The sequence below is a fragment of the Gymnogyps californianus genome, chromosome 27 (assembly GCF_018139145.2).
Source record: "Gymnogyps californianus isolate 813 chromosome 27, ASM1813914v2, whole genome shotgun sequence".
NCBI classification, from domain to species: domain Eukaryota; kingdom Metazoa; phylum Chordata; class Aves; order Accipitriformes; family Cathartidae; genus Gymnogyps; species Gymnogyps californianus.
Genome location: NC_059497.1, coordinates 6627031 through 6653937, shown reverse-complemented (window position 1 = coordinate 6653937; position 26907 = coordinate 6627031). Strand labels below are relative to the sequence as shown.

The following is a 26907-nucleotide window of genomic DNA, read 5'->3' as shown; positions in this document are numbered from 1 at the left end:
GGCATCTCCATCCTCAGAGGCTTTTAAATACTCTGCTGAGCTCAGGGAGTTCAAAGCAACATGACATAGGCTTGAAGTTGGCCCTGCTTCGAGCAAGAGGTTGGACTACAGGCTTGCAGAGGCCCATTCTAGCTTAAACATTTCTATGGTCAGGTAACTGCATATTCTATACATACTACAGAATGGACCTTCATGCTTTTCGTTACATGAGGCACTTCTGACAAGCATATATTATTCCTCAAATATACAGGTGCTTAAATGTACAACTTTAGTTATAGTTATCAAGTCTTACAAAAAGATGCCTACTGCCATTCAAGAATGGAGCCTGGGCACCGCAAGAGATACATCTACAAAGACAGGGGCTCAACACCGAGTTGTACAGGAAATAAAGCAAACAAAACATTAGGAATTATTGGAAAATAATAGAATATGAAACACAACACCATTATGCTTCTGTGTTACTGCAGGGTACAATCACATCTTTGATATCACGCCCAGCTCTGCTCCACAGCTCAAAAGCAGTATAGAAGAAGGGGAAGAGATTCAGAGAAAGACAACAAGAATGAGTAGAGCAAGAGAGCTTTTGCATGAGGAGTTATTCAGTACATCAGCAGTCTCCAGGCTGAGATATGACCGAGGTACACAAAACCTTCAGGGGCACATAGAAGGGTGAATAAGGATCAATTATTCCTTGTTCCTTCCCATAAAGGAACTAGGGGCAGCAAAGGAAACCAGCATGTGGCAGGCTTAACGAAACCGGTGCAGGGAGCTCTGTATACTACGTAATTAAGCTGAAGAACCCTTTGCCACTGGACATTATAGGATCCCAAACGTTATGGGTGCTCAAAAAGTGACTGCATAGATTCATAGAGGAAAAGTCCAACAGGGGCTACTGAATACAAAAAAATACCACAGGTTCAGCAAGTCCCTGAAATGCAAATTGCTAGAAGGTGGGAGAGAAGTCCAGCTAGATTCTGTCTTCTCTAGTATCTTTTGATGGTTACTGTCAAGGGCAGGATACCGGGGTAGACAAGGCTTTCAGCCAAAGCTGATATAAGCATTATTGTACCATATTCTACATAACACAAACCACCTGACATTATCCAGAATAAATGAAGCTACTGGGGAGCTCTGCCCTCAAACTCATCGGCTCAAGATTGCAAAGATAAAATTATCACTGCAGTATTTTAGCTATGTTTCTTAGCTAATGGTATTTTAATGCAGATGCACAGAGTTCATCTGTACTCCACTAATTCTAGCACTTCCAGTCTACTGAGCTACACAGCTCTAACACTTTAATGTAGTTTTGACACTCCTCAGAGAAAGCTCAAATCCACAGTAAAAGCTGCCTTCTGTAATTTCTGAACAACATAGGAACAGCACATATTAATAACTCCACAAATGGAGGGCAACACAAGCACTCATATTTTCCCGTATAAAACTCAATCTGACAAAGAGAGTTACAGAAGAATCAACATATAAGAGAAGGTAAAGTAGCAGATCTTAAGTGACTGAGGTCAAATTAATAATTGCTTTGCACACAGGCCCTAACAGCCTAACAGCCTTATTCTGGGTTAAACAGCTCAAATGAGTGAGACAATACTCTGCAGCTGGGAAGAGGTTAACTGAAGTGCTCACACTTCCCAGTATCCTTCTACCTTTAATACTTCCCCTGCTAAGTCAGCCTGAGTCGAACAACCAGAGGAGCTCTATTTCATTTGATCTGGACGAGAAGTTAGACTTAGTAGCATGTCAAAAATAAAGAATTCTGACTAAGCAAGAAACATTTTCCCTCTAACATGTACCTAGTGCTTCAGACTTTGGCCAGGTGCCTGCATTGTATAGCTGTTCTCCATTTTCTGGTGCAAAAAGAAACCAGAAGTGTAAGATACCAGTCCTCAGCAGAACACAGAGTCTCCTGGTGCCATCTAGCTGAGTGACGTGAGAGCTGGAGAATTCAGATAAGATTTCAGTAACGCTGCTTCACCTTTAAAAAGCTTTCATAGCCTAGCTATCTAGTCAGATGCAAACTTTATCCTCTCTGCTTACTGGGCTGTAACATCATGCCACTGAATCAACTGAGTTTGCCAAGTCGGAGACACTTTACATGATAATGCCAAATTCACTGCTGATACATCAGCAGGAACCAGCTTTGGTGAAAGATCTCCTGCTGGTAAGAGATTGGCATCAGCTATCTCAGAACTGACAGCGACACAAAGCACTTGTGGTAAGCAGGGTTTCTCTTGTGAACAGTGCAATTTGCTTCGGAGGGTAAGAGATTCAAGAGGAACCTTATCGTACAAACATCCTCCTTTGTGCCAGTCCTATACTGTTGTTAACACAGCATCTTTATCAAAGTTGCATAGTATCATGCTTTCCTAAATTCAAGTCTTACAACTACTCTGAAAATCGGTTTCAGAGCATCCATTTCCCAGTAAAAGCTACTGCTTTCGAGCACTGTTGGAGTCCCCATTGATTCCAAATTCACTTACTCTTCTGGCAGATGCAGTGAAGGAGTTGGGCTCGGGTGGTGGTATTTGCTCAGTGATGCTAGGCCTGGTTTCATGGCTGGAGTGGTTGGCAAAGGGCTCTTCCTTCCTTTCTACAATTTTAAACAAGAAGAGAAACCAAATGTTTCAGTATTGCACTTCCAAGGCCCTTCTTTACAAGCACAGTGTGCACTAAACTCAAGTTCAGTGTTGCTGTGACCTCAGTACGCCTTAGATCATAAAGATGATGTCAGTGCCAAGGCTAACCAGGGCTTTCTGAAAGGAGGCTTTCCACTTACTAAAAAATACGATGGATACATTTGCCAGGCAAAGCGTTTGAACTTCATCCCCACAGACAAGCAAAATCTTTGCAGAAAGCACCTTAAGGAGGACAAACACATTTTTTGTTTATTCACAATTTTGTTTCCTCTCAGGGATTGTTCTTTCCGTGTAAAACTCGGGAAGAAAAGCAGAACATGCCATTCCTGTTGGGGTACATGAGTATGCAGTACAGCACACATCCTCGAGTGGGCCTGCTGGTGGATTTCATTGGACGGTTCCGCTGCAGTTGCTTATGCTGGTGGGCAGAATTTCTGGTCTTCTACAGCAAAATCCATTTTTCTACACGAAGCTAGGACTGATTCCCAATAAAAATCTTTAACAGGGCTCAAAGCAAGCTAAGTAAACCCTATCAAAGCTCACAGCTGGCTCCCTGCTTGTTAGACAAGTGCAATTGTTCAGTATTAAAATTTTTTTTGTATCTATGCACCATGCTTGACATAAGAACATCCACCAGACATTACCAGGGAGAGAGTAAGCACAAACTATGTCTCAGGCAATAGGTTCAATTGACAGGAGTGCACAGGGCTCTAAGATCGACTATTTACCAAACACAGCCACATGCAACGTGCCTGAGAAATGATGTACCTACACCAACAAAACAGTGTTTTCCTCTTGCAGCTATGAGTGCCTCACAGTGTCATGGTTTTGAAAAAACAAAGTCATTTTAAGTGTAAGCACCCAAACAGTACTAGCAAATGAGGTATGTGCAGTGAATAAATATCTTCTATTACATATAAAAAGCAGTTTGGTATGGAGCATCTGTGAGGATGGCACCTTGGAGCGCGAAGATCAATCTTTCTGAAACAAATGTTCTCACTCCTAGAAAACAGGATTCAAAGGACACAGAAAACAGAAAAGAGCAAGCCAAGAGAAACATTTAAAAATAACAGGCAGTTAGCAGGACTGACAGATCCAGAACTAAAGAGACAAAGATGCATCTCCCCTAGGAAGGCCTGCATGATATTGAAGTCTCAGCCACCTTTCCCTCTCTTTGTGTTATCTCAGAACTTCCATCAAAGTGATCTAAACAGAGTATTTCATTTCTTGAGCCTAACACTCAGATGCATTGCACTTTCAAACAGCCCTTTTAGGAAGGGGCAGTGGATTACCCATTTCTCCTTGCAGGCCTGACCTGGCATACAGCAGTCCATGGAAATGCACATAGACAAAAAATTACATGCTTGCCATTTGCTGATTTCTTGAGACTGAAGCCTGTAAAACACAGGAGAGTCCTCGACATTGCAGGAAGGGGAGAACAGCCCTGAGCTGTCAGCCAGCAGGCTTTACAGGCTGGGCTAGGTGGTGACTGGTAGCCTGTTCTGGAAATTTATAGTACAGAGGTCAGCTTTTAAGGTCAAGCCTAATTACAAGGGCACAAGCTTAAGTGGTAATGACAAGTTGGAAAGAACTCTAACTGTGAGCAATGTGACCAAAAGGAGTCAATTGCAGAAGAAGGACAGGCAAAAGTACCTCGTACCAGCAGCATGAGAGACTGCATGACCACAGGCATCGTCGTCTTTAAGGGAGGATCCCACATTTTATTTTACTAAAATTTCAGCAATAAACATAACAAATTCCAATCCAGGGAAACCGGGGACGATTAGTTCAATCTCCTCAAAACAAATTTGGTGAGATTAAAAATTTAGTTCTCTAATTTGGTAGAAATATAATTTTTCTTAAGGTTTTCTTTTTTTTCCCCTTAAAAAAAAAAAAATTGAATGCTTCCCTGGCCTGCTTTAATTCACAATAATTACATATTGTAACAGTTATCAGCACAGATAATGACCATAGAATTTTATACTGATCTTTCTCTTGTTTATATACAGCCCAATGCCAAATTGTTAATTGTCCTCAAGATGAATAAAATGGCATTCATGCACTTAGCTTCCTTTGTTTGAAAGACACAAATTTCTTACAGATTGTAAGAAACATGGTACTCTCTGAAGCACTCCAGCAATTTCACTGCTCACCTCTTCAAATTTCTTCTCCTCCCACAGTCTCTGCAAATTCAACAAATTTATCGCAACCTGAGACCCTTCAAAACATACCTCAAAATAAACTTCTGTATTATACTGCCAGCTTCTGCTGTGTCCTGCCTCATGCTCAGTTACCAAAGGAGTTAAAATTTTTTGGTTTAAAAAGATCACTCATAACAATATTTTGGCTTTTTTTTTTCCCTTCATGTGGACTTCGAACACTTTAGAACAACAGTCATCTTCCGTCAGCACTGCTCAGAATTACAAAGCTATGTGAATATTAAATCTCAGAAGAAAATGAAGAGGAATAAGGAAATAATTTCCATATTTTCAAAAACATGCCTCCTGTATCCATCCAAGCATTTAAAATGTCTAGCAGATAATAAAGCATAATTGTTCTTAAGACTGTCTTTGAAACGAGTAATACTGTGACATTTATAATTTTCTACAAAAAGCTCTTTTCATCCCTGCTTATCTTTGGAGTCCTCCTATAACATGTGGGCTGATGTTGTTATCTCGTGAATCTTGTTTTAAAAAGAGTACCAAAAAATGTGCGCCCCATTCACATATGCAACAACTGACAACTAGGTCCACATCCAGCTGGACAAGTTCATGTTCATTTTATTAGAGATTTGAGAAGTTTACAAGGTAGGGCTTCAGTTCTGATTGAAATTTCTCAAAGGAGCCAATAATCTCTCTAGGAAAGGAGAGCACAGGTAACAAAGCCTGAAGCCTGACGCTTAATCATTACTTGAATGCTTTTTGTCTTCGATTTGTTTTAGCTTTAGTGGTTTGAAATAGATTAGTATAATGGGCTTTGCTCAGTGAATTAACTCAATAAAAAGACCTGCTCTGGCTTCACACAAAATGTAATGCCGAGTGCTGTACCAGTTTCCTTGCTGAAGGATCTTAAGCTGCTCCTGAATCAGTTAAACACCACACAGCTCCACTTCTTATAGCTATATATACACATTAGAGGTATTTTGGTCAAGTTCCTACCATGTTTACGAGAATTGGCACATAGCTATACAGGGCTGCTCTCTAGTAAAACCCTGATTTATGGAGCAAATAAATATGAGTTCTACTGCATGCCTGTTTCTACCACCGACTTCTCCACCACATTTGCTTGATTTAAAAGCCAAAAGATCATTTCACCAAGTTACTGTCATACCCAAACAGCTTTTGTAACTACCAGCTCTGCAAAGACCAGCCAGGATTCTCAACACCTCTCATACTGCGATAAACACCGTAATTGATACAATCAGAACACAGGTGACAATTTTACTGGCACAAGCAGGAGGACAAAACTTTAAACTACACTCCTCTGCAAGGACTTATTTATTAGTATATTGGGATATAGGCCAAGTAAGCTGATGTTAAAAGTAGTTTAACCATTAAACACATCATAGTCCAAGATCCATCTCTGTTTGCAGAAATATTAAGTACAAGTAAGTCTTGGCTTACTGTGAAATTAAGTATCTTTATTTAAACTTTCCGTGCTGCACATGTATGCTGTTTAAACTAAATAAGGAAGCCATAGAAATTATGGAAAAAGAATGGGAGTAGGATGCCAGCAATATGCTATAATGTAAAGGCTAACGTGACTCAATGTACTTAATCCTTATTTTCCACTATGTTTTGCAATTATTATACATCACAGTCAGAAAAAAGTTCCTCTTCTCTGTAATTACACAGAACAGATTCAGCCCGTCATTTCATTTCTCTGATCCAAATACAACAGGCTATTACCTTCCTACATGTTCAATTGCTTTTCTACCATCTTGCAGTAACTGAAGTATTCATCCTGAAATTGGCCAACAAGAAAAAAAACCTACTGTTTAAGAACAATCTATGAACAATGTGTTATCTTAAATTCAAGTGAGCTGGAAGCAGAAATTAAAATACTATCCGCAGCTTTTTTTTTTGGAAAAATTATGCTGCATTTAGAGTATTTAGATCAGCTTTTTTAGTACACTAGCTACAGAGATCTCCATATTCTATACATATACACTGGCAGTAAGACTTTCAGGATGTCTTTAACGAGCAAGCAAAAAAAAAAAAGAAAAAAAAAAGCAGTTCTCAAACTGATCCCCTAATACTGCTAGGCTAATTGTTAAATCCAAGACTGTACTAAGTCTTACCTGACTCCTTTTCAGCATCTGATTCTGAAACTTCATCTTCTTCAGCTTCTTCTTCTTCTTCAGAACTAGAACTGCTAGAGTCCTTGTTCTCTTCCTCCATTTCCATTGACTTCAGCGTGTCTTCCTCATAAAGAATCTTCTCTTTGCTGCAAGATATAGAAATTTTAACGACTACCAGGCGAGCGAGTTATTTCTGAGTTCTGCTTCTCAGGAACACATAGACAAGATTTGCTACATATAGAACAAGCAAAAGGACAAAATCCATCTACAGACTCAACATGCCAGCACTTCCAGCTCTGCCCATTTGCCATGGATTCCAATGCCAGTCTCACATTTCCTAAATTTGCAAGCATTTCCCAATCCAAAAAGATGTGGTCTCTCTTTTCCTAGTGCAACACAACCCATCAGCTGGGCTGTATGGCTCTGTGCAACTGCAAAGGTGCAGTTCTCAGCCCAAAGGTCGAACTGATACTGAGAAAGAGCAGAAGCTGGGGGACCAAGCACCAGCCCAAATCCGTGTTCTACCATTCAGTGGGTACATTAAGAAACGGCTAACACTTGAGAGAGCTCAAATTTAAAAGAAACCGTGAAATGAACATGAGCAGCAGTGAATTTTTTTTAAACCAGCTGAGGCCAGCTGACTGCTAACAGATGAAGCTGGTCTCCCGCGCTCTCTGTGCAGCTTCTTTTCAACAGAGGAAAGAAACGTACTTGGTGAAGAGTCCACTTTGAGGCTTGCCGTTCATGTCAGCTTCAATTAGCTTATTCCTCATCTCCTTCTCACTTCGCAACTGTCAAAAAGTCCAAGAAGATTGGAGAAAGAATTAAAAGAGACATCTTAACAGGCCACCTCAGCACAATCCAATAATTACCACAGCATAAAGTCATCTCAGCCTCGTTAGATGAAAAAATACTGTGGATTTGTTTAACAAGCCAATTCAACAGATGCACATCTGCAAGAGCACTAGATGTCTTGGACTAGAGTTCCATAAGGGCACAGCTACTCACCCAGCATGTCCTCAGACTCAAGCTGCAATTTAATAAAACCTTCAGAGAAGTCTGCAGCAGTCCCTGCTGAGACCCAGAGTCAAATCCTGACTTCCACAGTACTGCCCTGCATCTGCTCATGCAGACACAGCACTGGAGGTGTGTCCACATGGGTTTGTATGCCCATGAAATCAGGCTAGATTCAGTTAAAAATTTGCTGCCTTTGTACCTTATTATTTACTTGCTCTCAGAGGAACGCATGCAAGTATGCCCTGTACAGGCAACCGATGGATCTCCCACGAGGATGGGTGACTACTTAAATCTCTCAAATGCCAGCATTAAGTCATTGCACAAGAATACCTGTGATCACCGCAGCAACTGAAATATTTTGCCCAGAGAGCAGCAATACTAATTTTGTCACCACTGATAGACAAAACAGTAACCAAAAAATTGTTTCAGTACCTTCTAGAAGCACAGATGCGGTTGAGGTAGAAAAAGGGATGGCAATTAGAGGCTCACTTTTAAGGCTCTTTTGTGTCATGTCTAGCCTAGTCATTCTTTCTCTTTTGATAGGAGCTGACACCAGGCACAAGCAGCAAAAGCTCTGCAAATTCTGAATGTGGGAAAAGCTACATGGAGTCCAGCAAAGAGCCAAAATTTGGGGCACAGCATATTGTTAAACAGAACAAACTGCTGGAGCACAGCAAAGGGGAGTGCAGGAAACAACCTGCTCCATTCACAGGTAATTCAGAGATTGGGAAAAAAAATCCAAACCCAAATCAAATGAATTGCTGCCAGCAAACAAAATCCCCTCTTCTCCCCAGTAACAGCAGCAAACCTTTTACCAAGGACGGCATATTGTTCCACTACAAGCTTTAGATCAAAAACAAATCTGATTTGAGAGCCATTTTGAAAGTGAAATAATGTACTTAGAGGAATGTCGTGGAACTGCCTACTTCATCCTTAACAAATGTAAGTTTTCTATTTTAAGTGATAAAAATGGCACATGATAAACACACGATAAAATTGCATTTCTCTTAAAAAAAATCATATCCACTAAAAATAAAAAGCGTGATAAAATCTGAATTCTTCTCCTCTTCCCAGTTCTACTATAGGTTGCTACAGTCATCTAATAAATGGAGAAGGCCTTTATATAGTGCTGCTATATAGAGAACAAGGGGGGTTGCTAGCCCCTGCGAAGCAGGCCTAAAAATGGGCTAGCACCCATCCAAAAAAATTCTTGTTGTTGTTTTGCTTGTTCTTTTCTTCTGAGGAGTGCCATTATCTGCAGAATCCTGCTGTAGTGAGATAGGAGGAAATCCAAAATACAACACTGATAGTATTTATCAACACCTCATTTAGGGAGAAGCTGATTAATTTTTAAAAAGTTTCTGTGAATGTTAAGGATGCTATTTAAGGATGACAGCAGCTGTGTTATGATCAGAGCTTGAGTTCTACCACCCACATTGCCAGTTCCTCAAAATACTTTACTGGGTTTTATCAGCAGTGTTCTCATTATGTCTGTTTCTGAATCCAACATTTTAAAGGATACTTACTGATTTTTATTTTTTTTTAAAGAAGGCTGGTTTGTTTTTTGGAAGCACCCAAATGAGATAATTGAGTAGACCAGATGAAATAGGAAAAAATGCAATCCAAAACCAACTTTCTGGCTTGATGATTGGCTTTACTTTCATCAAGATATATTTTTGCTTTCTTTTTTTATGCCAACTTTTTGCTTATAACCCCTTCCAGTATCTCCACTGCATTATGAAATGGCAATTTAATATGGTTTTGAAATCACCAATTTTTTTAGTTCAGAATTCCCTGAAGCTTATAATTTCTTCTCACTCAATCAAAAGTCTCCCTATTGTAAGAAAGGCAGACGTGGCAATGCATCTCTTTCTCAACACTGACAGCATACTTCCTTAGATGCAAACACAAAGTTGACTTGGGTAATCACCCATTAAGAAAAGTGCAGTTTGATGCTAGAGAGCCTGCCAGCTAACAAAAGCAACTGCAGAATAACAACAATTCCAAAGATGAACTATACATTCCTTACCAGTTTACATAATTCTGCACATCAGCACGCTACTGACCTTCTTGATGCAGTCATCCAGTTTTCTAGATTTCTAGCTATTAAAAATATTGGTGTAATTAAAGATTCCAAACGACTAACATAAAAAAATAGCTGGGCCTCAGCTTCCTGTGTCTGTTGATGCTGTATGTCTTAGAGAACACCCGTGCATGAAAAAGTAATTGGAGAGGTGGAAAATGATCTGCCAGAAACTCACCACAGTCTGTTTCTTCTGCAGCATTTCTAAATGCTCAACTAGTCCCTCATCAGCCACGTCGAATGGCGTCTGGCCCTGATGCAATAAGAGAAGACAAAGGATATCCGATATGGCATGGTGTTAATATTCAAAAAAGCACTATTTACCAGTGAAGAACAAAAGTGAACATGCTCCACAACTTCCCTCCCCAAATGCTGAGTGACACACTCTGTTTCACTCCAGAGTAGGGAAAGCCACGTGACAGTGATGGTAGTTTTATGACTCAATCCATGATCAGAGCAACCTTAATCATGGAAGTGCAGTTCCCTGATTGCTGCTGCTCAAATCTAACAGCCAGGACTAACATATTTGAGTTTCCAGGTTTCTAAAAAGGACACTCTTGTACTGAGAAGGAATGTGATCAACTTGTTCTACTGTATTATTGTGTATTTGAACCTCCTGAAAGGCTGCCAATCATCAGCAGGCCAAAAAATTTAGGAGCCATTTCCACATCCATGGGCATTTACAAAATAAAACAAACCAGAAAAATTACTTTGGGGCACAAAACAAGAAATCAGTTACATTTTCACCAGAACTGAAGCTATAACAACCATTTAATTAACAACACATAATGAAACCTGATGGCTAGGGATCAAATAAACACAGGTTGCCTTGACCATCTGACTTAGCAAGGTAACAATCCTTGACTGGAAAGAGCAGGTAACGCTGCAAATACAACTGTGTCTGCTTCTTTTCAAGTCTAGCACAATACAAAACCCACACACATTCTGAACACTTTGGAAAAGCACCTGATGGCACTTAAAACAAAAAAGTTTCCTCATATTTTGGATGCCAAAGAGCGCACCACGCTAAAATGGCTCCTTCTCATAGAGACATTTCTTTTACACGGGTTTCCAGTACAGACAGATGCACTCAAACCACACAGTGCTACATTTCTCTTATCAAATTATCTTGCCTGCTTTCATTCCCCGGTGCTGTTCCAAGTACATACAACCTCATTTCCTCCCCCAGAAGCAGCCACGGCACAACTGAATCCGCTCCAGCAGGAAGCGGTTCACAGACACTGCCTGGACATCGCAGCAGGGAGAGGAACACAAAGAACAACCCTGGACAAGCACACGTCAGCTCTTGAAAATCCACAGGCTCTTCAAGGAAAAACTTTTAACTATTAGGATGGAAAAGGAATTTTTTTTTTTTCTCCTTTTCTTTTTTCTTCTTCCATCCTATTTTTCTTTACTCATTTCTCACGAATCTGAGTCAATTTTTCAATTTCCCTTTTTATGACCAATATAGTAGAACAGGAAGGATTTAAAGCTGCCAGTTTCTCAAGGGTTCACTAGTTTTCAGTGCCTTATACCTTAATATCAGCATATTATTTAGTACTCCAAGACTGTCTTTTTTGTTGTTGTTTAATTTGTCAGGATTACACTGAAACAGGAAGACACAGATTAGGCCCTATCCTTTCTTACAATCTTGGTCCTAAAGTTTAATCACTGATCTTTTCCAGTAATACTTGAAATCTTTTCTGCCTTCTTCCAGTCAAGATTCTTTATTTTCTGATGCTTTTAAATGCTCCAGCGCACACGCTAGGAGAACTGCTCACCATGTAACTTCATCATGGCGTTGGATCAAGTGGTAGGCAATAAAGTTGATATTCATCTGGCTATAAAATACACTGCATAAGTTGTGCCAACATCTGAGCGTACTAACCAGCTTGTTCCTGATGTCCATATCGCACAGTGCCTCAGCCAGGATGGAGCAAGCTTCCTTCACTCCCCAGTGCGCAGCAGCATGGAGCGGAGTCCAGCCGTCATTGTCCTGGACATTCAAATTAAACCCAGCCTGGATCAAGAGCCTAAGGAAAGAAGCAATATTGATTTCTGCCCACCCGAGAATGACTTCCCGACACAGAAGAGTTCACACCGTGAGCCACAGAGTAGGCAGCGTGGTTCACAATAAGCCAGTAGTTTCTTAACTTGTTTATTCACCTAGCAACATCCCACTTGATGTGCTTGCAACTGTAACAGAAAAGGGCAGTAAACAAAAAGAAAAGGGACTTCGCTGTAAAACCTGCTGGAATGTGTCTAACTGATAAGGTTCCCTTTCAGCATGTCCTAAACTGGGAGAACACCTTAATTTCTAATCTGGCATCGGTGACCCAGTCTGAACTCCTGCTCCAATGGGCAAGAGACACCAGACTCGCTCAGGCACTAAGCAAACAAACATCTCTGCAGACTGCCATCTCCATAACAAGGAGCCAAGCACAGCACCTGCCATGAAAAGGACATTTGGTAACTGGAGCTCAGTCTTGGTTCTACCAGGGAACAAGGCCACACCGTAGGAACGGTGCATAAGGAGACGATGCCAGCAGGACTGCCAGGTAAGAAGCAGTGACATTACTGTGATTGACAGATGTGAAATTTGTAAGTTAAATAACCCACATTTGGGTTAAACAACCCAAAATACATTTCTGCAGACTAATCCTTGCACAGTTAAAGCAAATCTTACCCAAGCGAACCTGCCTGGGAACACCCTCACACCACATTTACTGCTGTGCACCTTCCACCCACTCCTTTCTCTATCAGACCAGAGCGCTAGTGCTGCATAGCATCTGGAGCTTGAATATTTAAAAACAAAACAAACAGAAGAGAGTCAATTGTAGTCTGAAGCTTCAGAGGCATATGCACACTGGTACGCCAGTGATCAGATAAAAGTACTGACCGAGCAGCTCATGTATCAAAACTGACTATTATCCAAGTTGCTTAAATATTTAAAAACATCCCAGGGGAATTCTGCAAGTCCGGTAAAACTGCTACTGAAAATTTCCATCGTGGGAAATTCCACCATCAAGAGCCACCCTCCTGCAGCACAAAGGAAATCCAGCACGACCCCAGAATGGCACCAACAGTTTTGAAACTCCTGCAGCTTTACACCGATGCGTTACTGTGCTAAATAAAACACAGTCATACTATAGCAGCAGTGTGTTTCTCTGTGAAAGAAATTTTAAATTAGGTGCTGACTTTATGTTGATTTTCCAGCTGGCAAAAGGGAGGAACGTAGCTGCTAAGAGACTCAAGGTCACAGACAAATTCCACATCTCATTTGAGAGCTAGCTAGCTCCTGGCTTTCAGCCCCTTTGGTTTAAGTCACTGAAGCTTTGTATTTGAACTTACAGGGTGGCCATAAAATACACAAGAGTGAAACTATGTCAGCTCTCTGCGAGATCTGTTTATCATTATAACAATTAATGCCAAGGAGTAGCTGTCCAGAACTAAGTCACCTTGCAAACAGCAAATGCAGCCTTCATTGAGGAGTACTGGCTATACAACCCTCCACTGAAAGTCCACAGGACCAACACCTCAAATTCAGGAGATATGACATTTCTGTTCCACATAAGCTCTGTTAGATTACTGTTCCTGGGCATGGTACAGGCACAGACAGCTTATACCTCAATTATAAGATCTAATGAATGAATACAAATAGGAAACATGGAGAACAACAAAATTAGTAGAGCTTGATAAAAAACACCTCTTACACATCAAGTCATGCCACTTAAAACTACGAAATTAAGGATCAAGATGGATGAACGCTACCAGAAGGGATTTTAATGTGGGCAATAGAGTAACCTTGCTGATGTTTATGGGCAGGTCCACCCATACATAAAAAGCAAAGAAGAAAGCTTTATTGCTGGAAACCTTAATTTGACCTTACTTGTAAAAATATTAATGCTTTATTGCCAGGAAACACTACATCGGGCAAGTTTATGTTCATAATAAGCTTGTTAGTGCCAGAGTGGTAGAAGCAGAACTGCTATGTGTTGGAATCCCTCTGTCACTGCTGACAGCTGCAGCAGCAGTAGCATTAAGGGGCAGGGGACAGTGAGATAGAGGTGGACACTGCATTTTTCCACTAGACTCGTCATGTAAACCGTTGTGGTGTTTGTGATTGTCATGCAGCATGTATTGTCACTTTGTCGGCTGAACTTGTACTTTTATCCCCTAATACCGTTTTACTTGCTAGTCCTAAAACTGTTACTCTAACAATGAAAATCAAAACTTCTAATTTATGTCTCAGTCTCTGAAAAGCTTTCATCACTTTAAAGGCCTAGAGGTATGAAAGGGAATATTCCAGTCCCTATATATTTCTAGGTGAACCACTATGGTTGGGCATAAATCTACAAAGCCTTTTGAGAAACAGCAGCCTGAAAATCTCAGTATGAAACAAATTTCTCTCAACTATAAAGCTACATGTGTTCCTCACGAAAACCAGCCTTAATTCAGTGCATCAGCCCCGTGAAGGAGCTCCTACCTCATGACTTCAGAATAGCCCTTTGCCGCAGCAACATGAAGAGCCGTGGCACCTGTTCGAGGCTGCTTTATATCTTCAATTCTCCCACTGTTCAGCCACTGTCGGGCATCCTGTAGCATTTGCTGCTCCTCTTCTTTTCTTGCCAGGTCTAGGTCTACACCTAAGAAGGCGAAGCACAGAAGAAGAGATTATCAAGTGAAAGCTCTCATGAACACATTAAACTTACCCTATGTTTTATTTGCTATACAATATCAGCAACCTCTTTGTAACCTTCCACAAAAATCAGCAAAAGCATTTTCTAGGAGTTTGGAGAACTACTGCATCACTGACAAAGACTTCAAAGCTGTCTGACTTAAAAAAAAATCTGAAAGTTGAGCCACTGGTTGCAAACCAGCCCAACTAACTACTAGCTCAACTGTGAACCAACTGTGGGTGGAAGGATTGCACTCTAAATATGTGGTGTCCTACATCGAAATAACCAAGTCTTGAAGAACAGCCTAACAAACTGAATTAAACAATAGTGTGAGTATAATCTACAGTGCAGATCTGAAGAGATGATCCTAAGATTTCTCCTGCAAAAGCAGCACAACTCCAACTGTACGGCCACTTAAAATTCAGTATGATTTGCAAGCTGCACCTACAGAGATCTCTCTACTGCAACAGAGTCATTTATGCCAGGCACATTGAAAGAAATATTTAGTTAATTCCACTGAGCAGCAAACCACTAGATTCTGACAAAAAACAATTCTAAATCATTTTGGGATAGAAAGCAAAAAAAAAAAAAAAATGGCTTAAGAGATCTGCTTTAGATGAAGTCAGATCAAGTAAGTCCATCACTACACACATCTGGTATAACAGAGGCATGGACTGTGGGGCTTTCTGATAACAAGAGGGACAAGTTTCCCACCCTAGGAAACAACTGCTACGATGTGGAGAGGCCAGGTGGGTCTGGCAGGTGGGCTGTCTCAGTTGTCAGTAAACCAACAAGAAGCAAAACTATCTTAGACTGGTTTTCGTAAGTGGAGTTTTCATGATAATGAGGTCATGTAAGGACGATATATCAATCAGAACTACAGTACAGCTCCATACAAGATTAATCAGACTAGAGCTCGCTGACTCAGGAAAAAATATGAAGGAGAAGATGACAAATCTCAAAAAATCAAGAAGGGTGTTGAAGACCAACTGTCCCTATGGATTAGTTCTTTCAGTATAAGAACAACGTGAGTCCCAATTAAATTACAGGGCATTAGGTTTAAAACAGAACAAAAGAAAACACTTACCAACTCTGAGTCTGAACTGTGAAACCCACTACCCCAGGATGTTGCAAAGATTAGAAATACAACTGGCTTCAGAACAAGGATTAGACAAATTTGTAGTTATTAAACGTAATGCTATACATGCCAGGAGCTCCCAAGAAGGACTGCACAAGTTCATGAAACAGAAAGCCGTGGGGGATTCAGGAGTACACAGAAAGCCCATCTGGCTCAGGAATTCCTTGAGGCACAGCGGCCAGAGGCTGGGAAAATGTTTGGGAGGGGAATCATACACGCTTGTCCTGTTGTTACAGTTTGCAGCAGGCATCTGCTTTTAGCTACCACTGAAGACAGGCTACAGAGCTGGATGGACGCTTATTTAAAGTTTATAACACATTTACTCCAGCAGTTATGATCTTTTTAAACTGTGTCAATGGGAAGCTTCTCGGTGGAGACAGATGGTTGTTTCAGGGCATCTTAGCGGGATGCCGCTAATGTGGTAAAGCAATGAAAAAGCCAAGCAGAATCCCAAGAAGTGTCAGGCAAAATATCTGCAGCTGAAGCAGAATTACGCGAAGAATTGTGTCTACAGTCAGCGTTTGTTTTACTGGGCTGTCCAAACCATGCCTGTCTCCTCTCTGCAGTCAGGCTTCCTTGGATGCCCAGAAAGATACAGATCCTTTCTTTACGTCAGTGTAACTTGTCTCTCTTCAAAGTGGGTATCAAGAACTGTACGCGGTAATAACATGGTTGAAACCTTACAGGGCATGGTTTGGACAGCCCAGTAAAACAAATGCTGAGTGTAGACACAATTCTTCTTTTTAAATAGGTGAGCAGACTAAATATAAGGGAGACAGGCTACTTAAGCTTATTTCAAAGTGGAGGGAAAAGGGGAACAAAATAAGAATAACCTTGTCACAAATATTAGACTAGAAAGTGAAAAGTTTCTATTTACCAGAAGGAACATGATCCTGCATCAATTTTCCAAGAGGAACAGTAACACGAATAACAACTAGCTCTCAGATGGACAGCTACAAACTCACCAGTGGAACAACGACACAGTTGACAAAGTAGCAAGGGACTGATCTCTTCCTAACTATACCTGGAAATAGCTTCATGTGCCAAGCAGAATACATCTGTTAGAGAGGACTGGATTCAATCCAGCACGCAAACAACCCCAGCACCAACCTGCAGTTATAAAATAATCTAGACTGGAAAGAATCTTTGGGGGTCTCTAGCCCAAATCCCTGCTCAAAGGAGGGTAACTTCAAACCCAGATCAAGTTGCTCAGAGCTGAATGCAGCTGAGTTTTGACTACCTCCAATGATGGAGCTTCCACAAGTTCCTTGAGTCCCTGTTCCAGCACTTTCCTGGGAAATATTTTTCCCCATATATATAAATATGCAGTCAGAATGTCCCTTGTTCAAACCTATGACTTCTTCCTCTCATCTGTCACTGTGCAGCTCTGAGAAGAGTCTGGCTCCATTGCCTCTATAGCCTCCCTCAAGGCAGCGGAGGACAGCAATTAGATCCCCCTGTCAACTTTCTCTTCTCAAGGCTAAATACACAGTCCATACATACCCAATGTGGATAGTTCGGTCTGTATCAGCTCAATTTGCCTCAGTTCATCACTTCCCACATAGACAAATGCATCCTTCAAAAACATTGTTGATGAACTTCATAGACAGGGTTTAAACTTCTTAGACATATGTACAGATACCTAACCACTCATCGATTAATTTCATGAGTATGAAGAAAATTTTACACTCATGAAGCATTTCTTAATTATAACACAAGTTACACTGTCCAAGAGGTTTCTTCTACCAGTGATGTTTTTGCAGCGACAGCACAGAGAGCAGCCCCTCAGACAGGCATACCTGATGAGAAAGGGGAAATGGCAGAGCAGACGGGCTGCAGAAGTCGTCTAGGGAAGGATCAGGATAAAGCAGGTCAGTCCAGGCCAGGCATACTCATTTCCCAGTCCCTACTCTTGGCAGGGCTGTAAACCTCACCTCTGTATTATCAAGTCTTAGTGAAACAAGACCTTTCACTGATATCAGAGGTCAGAATTAAATCTCACTTTAAAAGCAAACAGATCTAATGAATCAGCTTTCAGTACTGTGGTGTCTTGCTTTGAAGAGTCCTACTAAGGACAGAGACTGCACACCACAAACCTTCTGCATCTGTTCCACTGTTCTGCTACCAAAGCAAAATTTGTCTGCTGCCTCTTGGGCCACATTTCAGATCTCTTCACCTATAGACAGTAAGCCAACAGGATTTTCTTACAGAAGCTCTTAGAGATCTAACTCTCACATATTCAATCCCACTACTGATTTACCTTGTTTCTTTACTTGTTCCAGAAGGAGGTCCTTCATGGCTGCTTCCTCTGCGATGTCAGACGGGACTTCACCTTCACTGTTCACAGCAGCCACATTGGCTCCATGACTAATTAAGTACCTACGTGCATGAGACCCATACCAATGTATTAGACCTTGTGTGCAGGCTTCAGTGCAGCTTATACAGTAAATCAAGTAGCAGAACAAAATATTTGGCTCTCATTCAAGCTCAGTTACCAAATGAGTATCTTATTCTTATCAAATTTCTAGACTAAAAAAGTTCATTGTTAAATGCAAGGTCCCTGGTCAGTGGCTCATAGTTTTTGTTTCTCTATAGTTATTCAAATACCCCTAGTTCTTGCACTAACCTGATAGATTATGCCTTTTTTTTTTTTTAAAGAAAGTAATTAAAAAAAAAAAAGCCAAGCCATCATCAATTTTTTAATTTGTCTTTTTATAACTATACCAAAAGTTCATTAAAGAACAATTAATGTCTTCTTCGGCTCATACATCTTGTAACCAGTAAAATTCTGGGAAGTAAAAAAGTATCTGTTTAAACACACAGATCTAGAAGGGTGAGGCAGGAGAAGATATTTTTGCTTGGTTTTGTTTTAAGACTTATTTTCAATGCCTTTGAGAAATAGTTATCAGTATTGAAATTTGGTAACTTTTTGGTAGCTGTAGTGGACTAAATACATAAGCATGGTATGACTGGTAAAGAATAATATCATCTTTCATTTGAAGAACTAGTATTTGGGAAGAAAAAAACCCAAACTGTTAAAGTATCATCCAAAGAGCTAAGAATTGTTCCAGGAGGAGTACAACACACAGAAATGTGAGCCAGAAAAGATATTTTTTTGGTTAGAATATATTGTAGAGGACTATCTTGAGAAATACTATTGTTTTCCCTTATTCTTCTAATCTATAATGCAGCCTTTATCTCAGAAAAATTATTTCACTTGGGAAACTACCATTTACTTTTGCCTATTCTTTGGTTCCAGTTATTCTAGCACTCCAGGTCATATATCTGAGCAACTCTCAAAGTCTCAGAGCAACTTGTTGGTACACAACAAGTAGCCTGGTATCAGTATCTTCTCTGGGACAAACAGACTATTAGTCCTTTGTGAGCATAATGAACACTCAGATCAGATGCAGAATGCTATTTCAAACCCTAGAATCGGAAACTGTGCCAAGAAGAGTCAAATCTTTGTTGGGAGTCACTTATAGCAGGTTACTGCTTTGCTTTAAACATCTACTGGACAAAACTCTCAGTTATACTTACTGTCTCTTCTTTCACATGTATTTTATGTTTGTACTCACTAGATTATCTAACCTCTCCATGGCAGGCCACAGAATTTCACCCAGTTATGTCCAAACTGAGCCCAATATCTTGTGTTGTAAACAAAACAAAAAAATACAACAAGACAATGCTCTAATTGTGAGTTAAGTAACAGGCAGTTACTTTTATCTACTTTTCCATGTTTTGTCAGACAGTATGCAAGAAACAGAAACATAAGATCTGAATCTGAAGAATAAGAAACGATGCCGTTGGCATATTGGTGACTCGGGAGCCCAGAACATTGCATTTCTCTCTCGAAATCTCCACACAACTGCAGTACGACTCACATAGGCCTGTCTATGGTAAGAAAATGTAGTCACTTTGCAAAGCCTCAGAACAAGGGTAAGGATCGGTGCAGTCCCTCTTTGAATTGTTTTATAGCACACCATGTATCTACTATTTGGGGTTTACACCAGAATAGCTATATGCATGTAATCACACTAACATACATTTTGTACAGAGACAGAATTCTTTTCAGTCAGAGGAATAAAATCCCAAACCACCCTTAAGTAACACTTAAAATTCTACATGGGCTCCCCGCTGATGGAAGCGCACAGCAAAGACAGTCAGCAGCAGCAGAGCTGTGCTTCATTACACCTCTCTGTATTAGTCTGCCTGCCTGTCAGCCATCGTGTTTCCCTTCTGCTTGGCATTTTAGCTAAAGTATCTAATGAATCATAAGTCACAGTAATGAGATCAGCAAAAGGCAACCAGTTGCAGGCTCCACCTTAATCCTCACAAATTAAGAATTCAATAACAGGAGAAATGCATCTATTTTAAGCATTGCTTCCCAAGACCTTGTACGAGTCTCAGAGCATCAATCACCTGTGTACCTGCTCCGAAGGGGAAGACGTGGAAAGTGTTATAAATACCCAGAATAGCCTGAAACTCACTCACTCTGCTATGTTCAGATAGCCACACGATGCCACTGCATGAAGAGGGGTCCAGCCCTCGTTATCTTGCTGGTTCACATTGGCTCCATTTTCTACAAGGAACTTCACCATGTCCAGGTTCTCATCTATACAGGCCTGAAGGAGAAGGGGAGGGGGAACATCCAGGGGAGGGAAGGATTGAAGAGAAAAGGAAGAAAAAAAAAAAAAAAAGGTGTTGGTGTTAAATCAAGAGCACAACCTCCATTTGCAGTTTACTGGCAGCAAGTAATTCCTGGGCTGAGTTTCCCATACTGTGAGCTAGCACACCTTAAAACTTAAGGTAGCATGAAGTTGGGAACTAAAATAAATTAATTTCAGAACTTTCAAAAATTAATTGTAACTCAGAGAGTCCCCAGGGGGACAACCTCTAAGTTTGCTCAAGCTTTACTTCTCACCAATTGATCTGTTTCCTTCCTCTCTCCCACACTTATCTCCCTGGAGCGGGGACACACTGTAAAATGATATATCTGTATTAGTTTTAGGTATGGCATCAAATTCCCCTAAACAAGGCAAGCTATGTATTTATTTAGATTACATTGTTCCCTCAAAATGTCAATGAAATAATGTCATAACAATGAACGAAATGAGATATCACTAGTGGTAGGGATGAGCAGGGAAAGCGTGAGCTCAAGAAGCCTGACTAAAGCATACCATCTGTATACTGGATGTTCCCCTTTTACAGACGCAATCATAGCAAAAACAGAATTTTAGAGACGTGAATAACTTCTTTATTCAGCAGTATTTATTCATTTTCCTGAGTATAACAAAGTACAACTTTCCCTGCTAGCTCTACATACCCTGTGAGCTATTGAAGAGAACAACAACCCTTTATTAGCCGCTGTATTAATTCCAGAGCCTGCATTTACAGAGACCTGCTAGCTTTGAAGTTGTCAGAAGAAAATCTAGCTAGATTTTCAAGTCTCAGCGTTTCTGTTGGGTGGAATTCCTTCTTCCTCAAATTCCTGGCTACAGCACATTCTGCATTGCATTTGCAGTTCACTGGAGGCTGCTATTTAAGGATGAGCTGGCAATTTAATACATACGTCCAAATGCATGTGCCTCAGCTGAGAAGCACCAAGCATGACTAAGAGGCAAAAGGACTGGCTTTTACTGTGTGTCCATCTACAGGCAGAAACCTAGGTCCTCATTACTGGAGAGGGAATCAGCTTGGTCGAAATTCCTCCAACATCCCTGTACTCGATGCTTCTATATAGCTTGATGTGGGCACATCTATCGGTTACGGCAGTCAGATGACTTCCAGATGATCATTCTACTAAAACGAACAACACTGACTATCCATTCCTATCCTAGCAAGTAATGAAAATGAGGAAATTGTCTTTAACCAACGCTCCCCCGCCCCAAAGAGACAATCCTATATTATCTAACACATTCATCTATGCTGCATTGCTTATTTCAAAGGAGAGGCATGCCCTACACCAGGACATCCAGCTCTTGTTATTTCTACTGCAAGTGCAAATCCGAAACTAGCTTTTTACCCCACAAACACAAGTTACTCCTTTATTTGCTTGGTTCACAAGCAGCCATGCAAAAGGCTACTTGTGAACTTTAAAAGCAAAAGCTTTTAAACCTCTTGCCTCTAAGGAAGCATGCTCCAGAAAACTAACTCCCAGTACAGTTACTTGGCAAACGCTGGAAAACGCAGAGTACATCTATGGTGCTAGGAAAGGATGCCCTGGGAGCAGACTCAAGCACCCAAGTCCAGACTGCGCCTATGCAGAAGTGTTAGCATGTTTCCTTGCTCTGTTTTAGACTGGTTTAATCTTACTCTTTGCCAGAAAAGCACAAGCATAATTCTAGAAATAGTTTACTTCAGGGACTGCTCCAAACCCAGAACGGATGAGACTGCCCCTGGGTTGGCTCCGTCCACCCTGCCCAGTCCATCGACACTCTCGCACCCTCAGGCATGAAACAGCTTCATCCTGTAAGCCCAGCTCTGGGGGACTTCCCTTCGATTATTTCAGGCACTACAACTGGGAAAAAAACCCAACAACCCAAAACAAAAATATTGGGGACCGAAGAGTATCACATTGAGGTCAGAGGAGTCCCAGGTCCAAGCATGATGGAGTAAGACATGGTTAGGTCTGACCAAAGTGGATGCAAACGAGGTTCCACCACCAGCCTCAGGAGCAAGCTTTGTTCCTTGGTCCTCCTTTATTTAGATCATCTGGTCCAACCCTCTGCTCAAAGCAGGGCTAAATCTGATGCTAGATCAGGTTGCTCAGGGCCTGCTCCAGCCAGTTTTTACTGTCTACAAGGATGGAGACTCCACGGCCAGTCTGGGCCCCTGTCCCAGTGCCTCACCATCCTCTCGGTGGGTAATTTTTCTTACCATCTAATCAGGATTTTTCTTGCTGCAACTTATGCCTCCTGCTGCAGTAGTACAGATGTAGCCTCTAAGTCTCAGCCGGTGATGAGAGCAGGAAACACAAGCCAAATATTCCTACTGTACAGGGGAACTAATGTGTGCCCAATATGCACGTGATTAATTTTAAGACATATTCTAGAAGAGACACGCTCCTGATTTCCATAATCCTGCAAACTACACAGACAAATCTGTTAGTGGCTTACGTCCATAACAATGCATTCAAATGCAGTAGGAAGGTAAACTATGCAATGCACGCAGAGGTGGACATGGACACATAGAGGAACATAATCCCTTTTCAGTTCAAGGAGCATTTTTTTGGGAATTCTAGTCTGAGCCTGCAAAACTCAGAGCTAATCTGTATTTTATTGCCACCCATATGTATTGTGATATACTTCAAGTTTTCCCCCAACACACCTCAAATAAATTACACTTGCAATCTTATTGATGAGTTATTTATATTTTGACCTTGGAACACAACCATTACATATCCCTTTTTAAATAAAACCGACTTCATCTAAAAGCATATTGCTCCGAGAATAGCCAAGACAAGTTCACCCACGCAGTGGTTTCTTTTGAGCACAATCACTTCTGGCTGACTAAAGAATTATAGCCTCAAACACGAATTTTATCAGCGTGGCTCTGACAAAACAGCGAGGTAGATGTTTCACGCCTGTGCATACTTACTGCTCTGCTGTATTTGTTTGAGTATTACCTGCAGTTTGAGTGTAAATCTAAATTTAGACTCAAGAATGTCTCTATATTGTGAGCTTTGTATGTATTTGATAGAGAATTATATTTACATTGTTTATCATTATTATTTAAACCACCCAAATACACCCACTACATCTGCACATACTGGGAATCGGCCAAGAGAAAAGACCAGTTCTTGCTCAAGCCACTGGATGTACTGGACTCTGAAATTAAATACCTGCTTAGATGCATAAAAGAGCTCCCCCTGCCCCTTCTTTTAAATTTCTGCCTGTTATTGGCCTTGTTGTTCTGCTGGTCCCTGTCTCGCGTGGTTCCTATGGAATGCATGCTAGAAACAGAAGGGATAATGGGATCAAACCCCACCTGTTCCTACACAGAAATCTGCAGTAATTTGACTCGCCTGGCTTCTGAAGAGACAAAACGATGACAAAATGACAAAGCTACATGGGTGCTGACAACAGCAGGCATTCGCTCGCTTCCCCAAGGGAACTGTAACTCATTTCATGCTTGCTGTTTGCATTTGCCATGAAGATAAAGTCAAGTGCAAAGGTGTATTATGTCCTTAATGGAGCAGCAATGTGTTCTTTAATATCTAAGAAAAATAACCCTCACTCCACCCTTCTGCACCTACGTATCATGAAAAACTGCTGTTCAAGTTATGCGATCAAGCAACGTGACACTGCTTGGCAAATATTTATTTTAGTATTAGTTAGCGACACATAAGAATAGAAATGAGCACAGAGTTGAGTAACACGAACAGTTTTTTAAATGACTCGAGGCTGTGTTAACATTAGCAGGTATGACTTCTTGCCTGCCTCAGATATCGAAATGCAAGAATTTTTTGCATTTTTGTAATATGACATAATGCTAATTACATTGGCCAAGATTTTAAGAAGTGAGGTGGAGAAGGAGTTTCAGAAAATGGCATTCGACCGAGGTACTGAATAACCCCTGTTCAGTCCTGAAAATGTCACCATTGTCTCATGTAAGAAACTATCAGGCATAGGATTATTTGCATCATTTTTCAGTCAGACACCCTAAAAGAATACACTGCTTGTATCTTAATATGCTATGACATATTTAACACAGAGCAATAATTATGAGGCCAACAATTGGGATAATGAATAAAACTGGTAATTTCTAAAGATCATCTGAACTTTAAGAACTTTAGAAAACATGTATAAAAGTTACGACAGATTAAATGGCAGCTTTTAGGGGTTGCAGTATATTTCTGTGTATGAAGTATCAACTGATTAACGCTTGTATGTTATTACAGAATTCATACTTGCATACACATCAATGGTACTAACAGTTTCATACATGACATCATTTTACCAAGCTATAAATTAAAGAACAGAAATTCTCACTGTTTAGAAGTACTGAGGGCACACACTTGCCCACCTAAAATTTTTCAGAGCCCTGACTTGCTGGTACTCCTCCAGAAAATCTCTGCTGTATGTTTTATTCTGCCTATCTGCCAAAATTAAGCACTGCAAAACACCACATAAGAAAACACATTCACTGAGATTCAGAGGGTAAAGTTCATCTTCTGGCTAAGCAAAATGGGTTACCTGAGGTTACTGGAGGAAGGAGAAGAGGACAAAGAGGAAGTAAAAGGGGTAGATGTGTCCTCCTTTAAGTACTATTAATCCTCCAACCTTAAATTTAGAGGAGTGGGTAAGTTTAGTAACCTGAGAGGATCTATCGCTATGCAAAGTTCTCCTCTTATTTGATACAGCGTTCCTTGGGAACACTGTAAGAATAACTACATCGGACAGCAATATTACAAAGCAGACACCTGCCCCTCCAATCCCCAAAGGGAGGAAAGTAAGTCAAAAAAAGTTGGTTGAGAAGTAACATTGCCTTTTTGGTGGGTAGTTATTTAATGTGAGGAAACACTCCCTCTCCTAAATTGCCCTTGAAATTTGCTTTGCATAAAGAAAAACACATACAGGGATAGGCTTAATTCTTTCAATTTTAGGCACTGCTAACCCCCAGCTGCTTGGTTACACATATAGAAGAGACTAAAAGCAAGGTTAACTACAGAGCACAGCATTTTCGTCCCTAAATTTTTAATTCCTTCTTTATCTTCTTTCTCTGTAAAAGATATAATACAACCTTCAAGGCAATGCAACAGGGTGGGAGTATGCAGTGACTATCTTTCCCTCTAATCGGAGATCTTCAGCAGGCTAATCTCTTGTCATCCTTGTGTTTTCCTTGGCAGTTGGTTAGCTCCAAGTGCTTCTGGAACGGCACTAATGTATTACAGTTTTAGCAGTCTTTGATGCAAACTGCATCCAGTGCCCAGAATAACCCACTAACCGCTCAAAGAAAGTTGGCTCATATGATTTAAATCCCAGGCATCGCTGGGCAAGTCTCCATCCACAGCTCACGGTGTTCCTTCAGCTCCTGGCAGGGGACCAGCATTTAGCAGTCTTTCCATAGGGAGGAAGTGCTCAGTTTCTAAAATTTGCAGATACGGCATATTAGCTTCCCCCTCTTAGATAACAGGTGTAGCTCTTTACAGCCAGGGACACTCACTGCATAGGGGGGTTTTTGCCAGTAGCTATTGCCAAGGCATTCTTCTTTCAAGCACGAAGTTTACATTACAATAACGAAACGGGGGACACCAGGAAACGTTACAGAACAACTCTGCAAAACTCTGCTCGCCTGGCAAGGCTTGTTCAACAACCAGACAAAATCTGATCTTTATCTTGAATGAAACCTCATTATTATAATAGTATTGTTAGTGTTTGCTCCTTCCTCAGAGCATACAGAACACACAAGTGTCGTCAAACTTCTGATGAGTATCAGCAATGCAACAGCTCCAACTGCCTGCCAAGGTTTTTGGTTTGCGTATCTCCTGGGCATCCCCCACAGGACAGAGATAGGAAGATCAGGGAGTGAAAGGAGCCAGATGGGATGACACCGAAGGGTTCAGAGGACCAAGAATTGAGCTCCAACAAGGTGTTAAGCAGTGTAATACTGCTCATTTTTTAGGTGGTTCATCACATTTAGCAAACCCCCAGGCTATGACTGGTGTTACATTCCCACTATATACAGGATAGCAGGGAGGAGAGCAACTAAACCACCTGACAAATTCCTAAGAAATTGCCTGGGATCAGCTGAGTGAGAAAAAAACCCCACCTTTTTGCCTCTACGTGGAGAAAGGGGGATGGTTACAAACCCAGAACAACACAGAAGCTGTGGCAATAATTGCACATCAGCAGTGCTGTCACAGGCACCCACATTAAGGCAACTGTTTTCTCCACAACTTACCCAGTATTATGGTAGCTTAACATAAATACATGAACAACATTCAGTGCAACTGTTTTCAGGCAGAACAGTTCTTGTCGGCATTTCAGCTTTACATTTCAGCATTACAGCTCCTTAGTGGCACGGGCACTTCAGCTGCT

The 26907-nt window shown here is 40.9% G+C and overlaps 1 protein-coding gene across 8 annotated transcripts in view; it reads right to left on the bottom strand.

The window, feature by feature from the left end:
- PPP1R12B (protein phosphatase 1 regulatory subunit 12B) overlaps nucleotides 1–26907 on the bottom strand; it is a 125954-nt gene that overhangs the window by 72281 nt on the left and 26766 nt on the right. For 5 of the 8 annotated variants that reach the window (XM_050911235.1, XM_050911238.1, XM_050911234.1 and 2 more), the window contains exons 2-9: nucleotides 20360–20490; nucleotides 18126–18244; nucleotides 14535–14694; nucleotides 11937–12081; nucleotides 10227–10301; nucleotides 7660–7739; nucleotides 6949–7094; nucleotides 2493–2602 (exon numbers count right to left, since the gene is read on the bottom strand). In XM_050911235.1, the coding sequence (XP_050767192.1) occupies nucleotides 2493–2602; nucleotides 6949–7094; nucleotides 7660–7739; nucleotides 10227–10301; nucleotides 11937–12081; nucleotides 14535–14694; nucleotides 18126–18244; nucleotides 20360–20490 (966 nt within the window). Of the gene's footprint in view, nucleotides 1–1421; nucleotides 1442–2492; nucleotides 2603–6948; nucleotides 7095–7659; nucleotides 7740–10226; nucleotides 10302–11936; nucleotides 12082–14534; nucleotides 14695–18125; nucleotides 18245–20359; nucleotides 20491–26907 lie in introns of all 8 variants that reach the window. The other 3 variants (XM_050911236.1, XM_050911240.1, XM_050911239.1) reach the window with 1 other exon arrangement.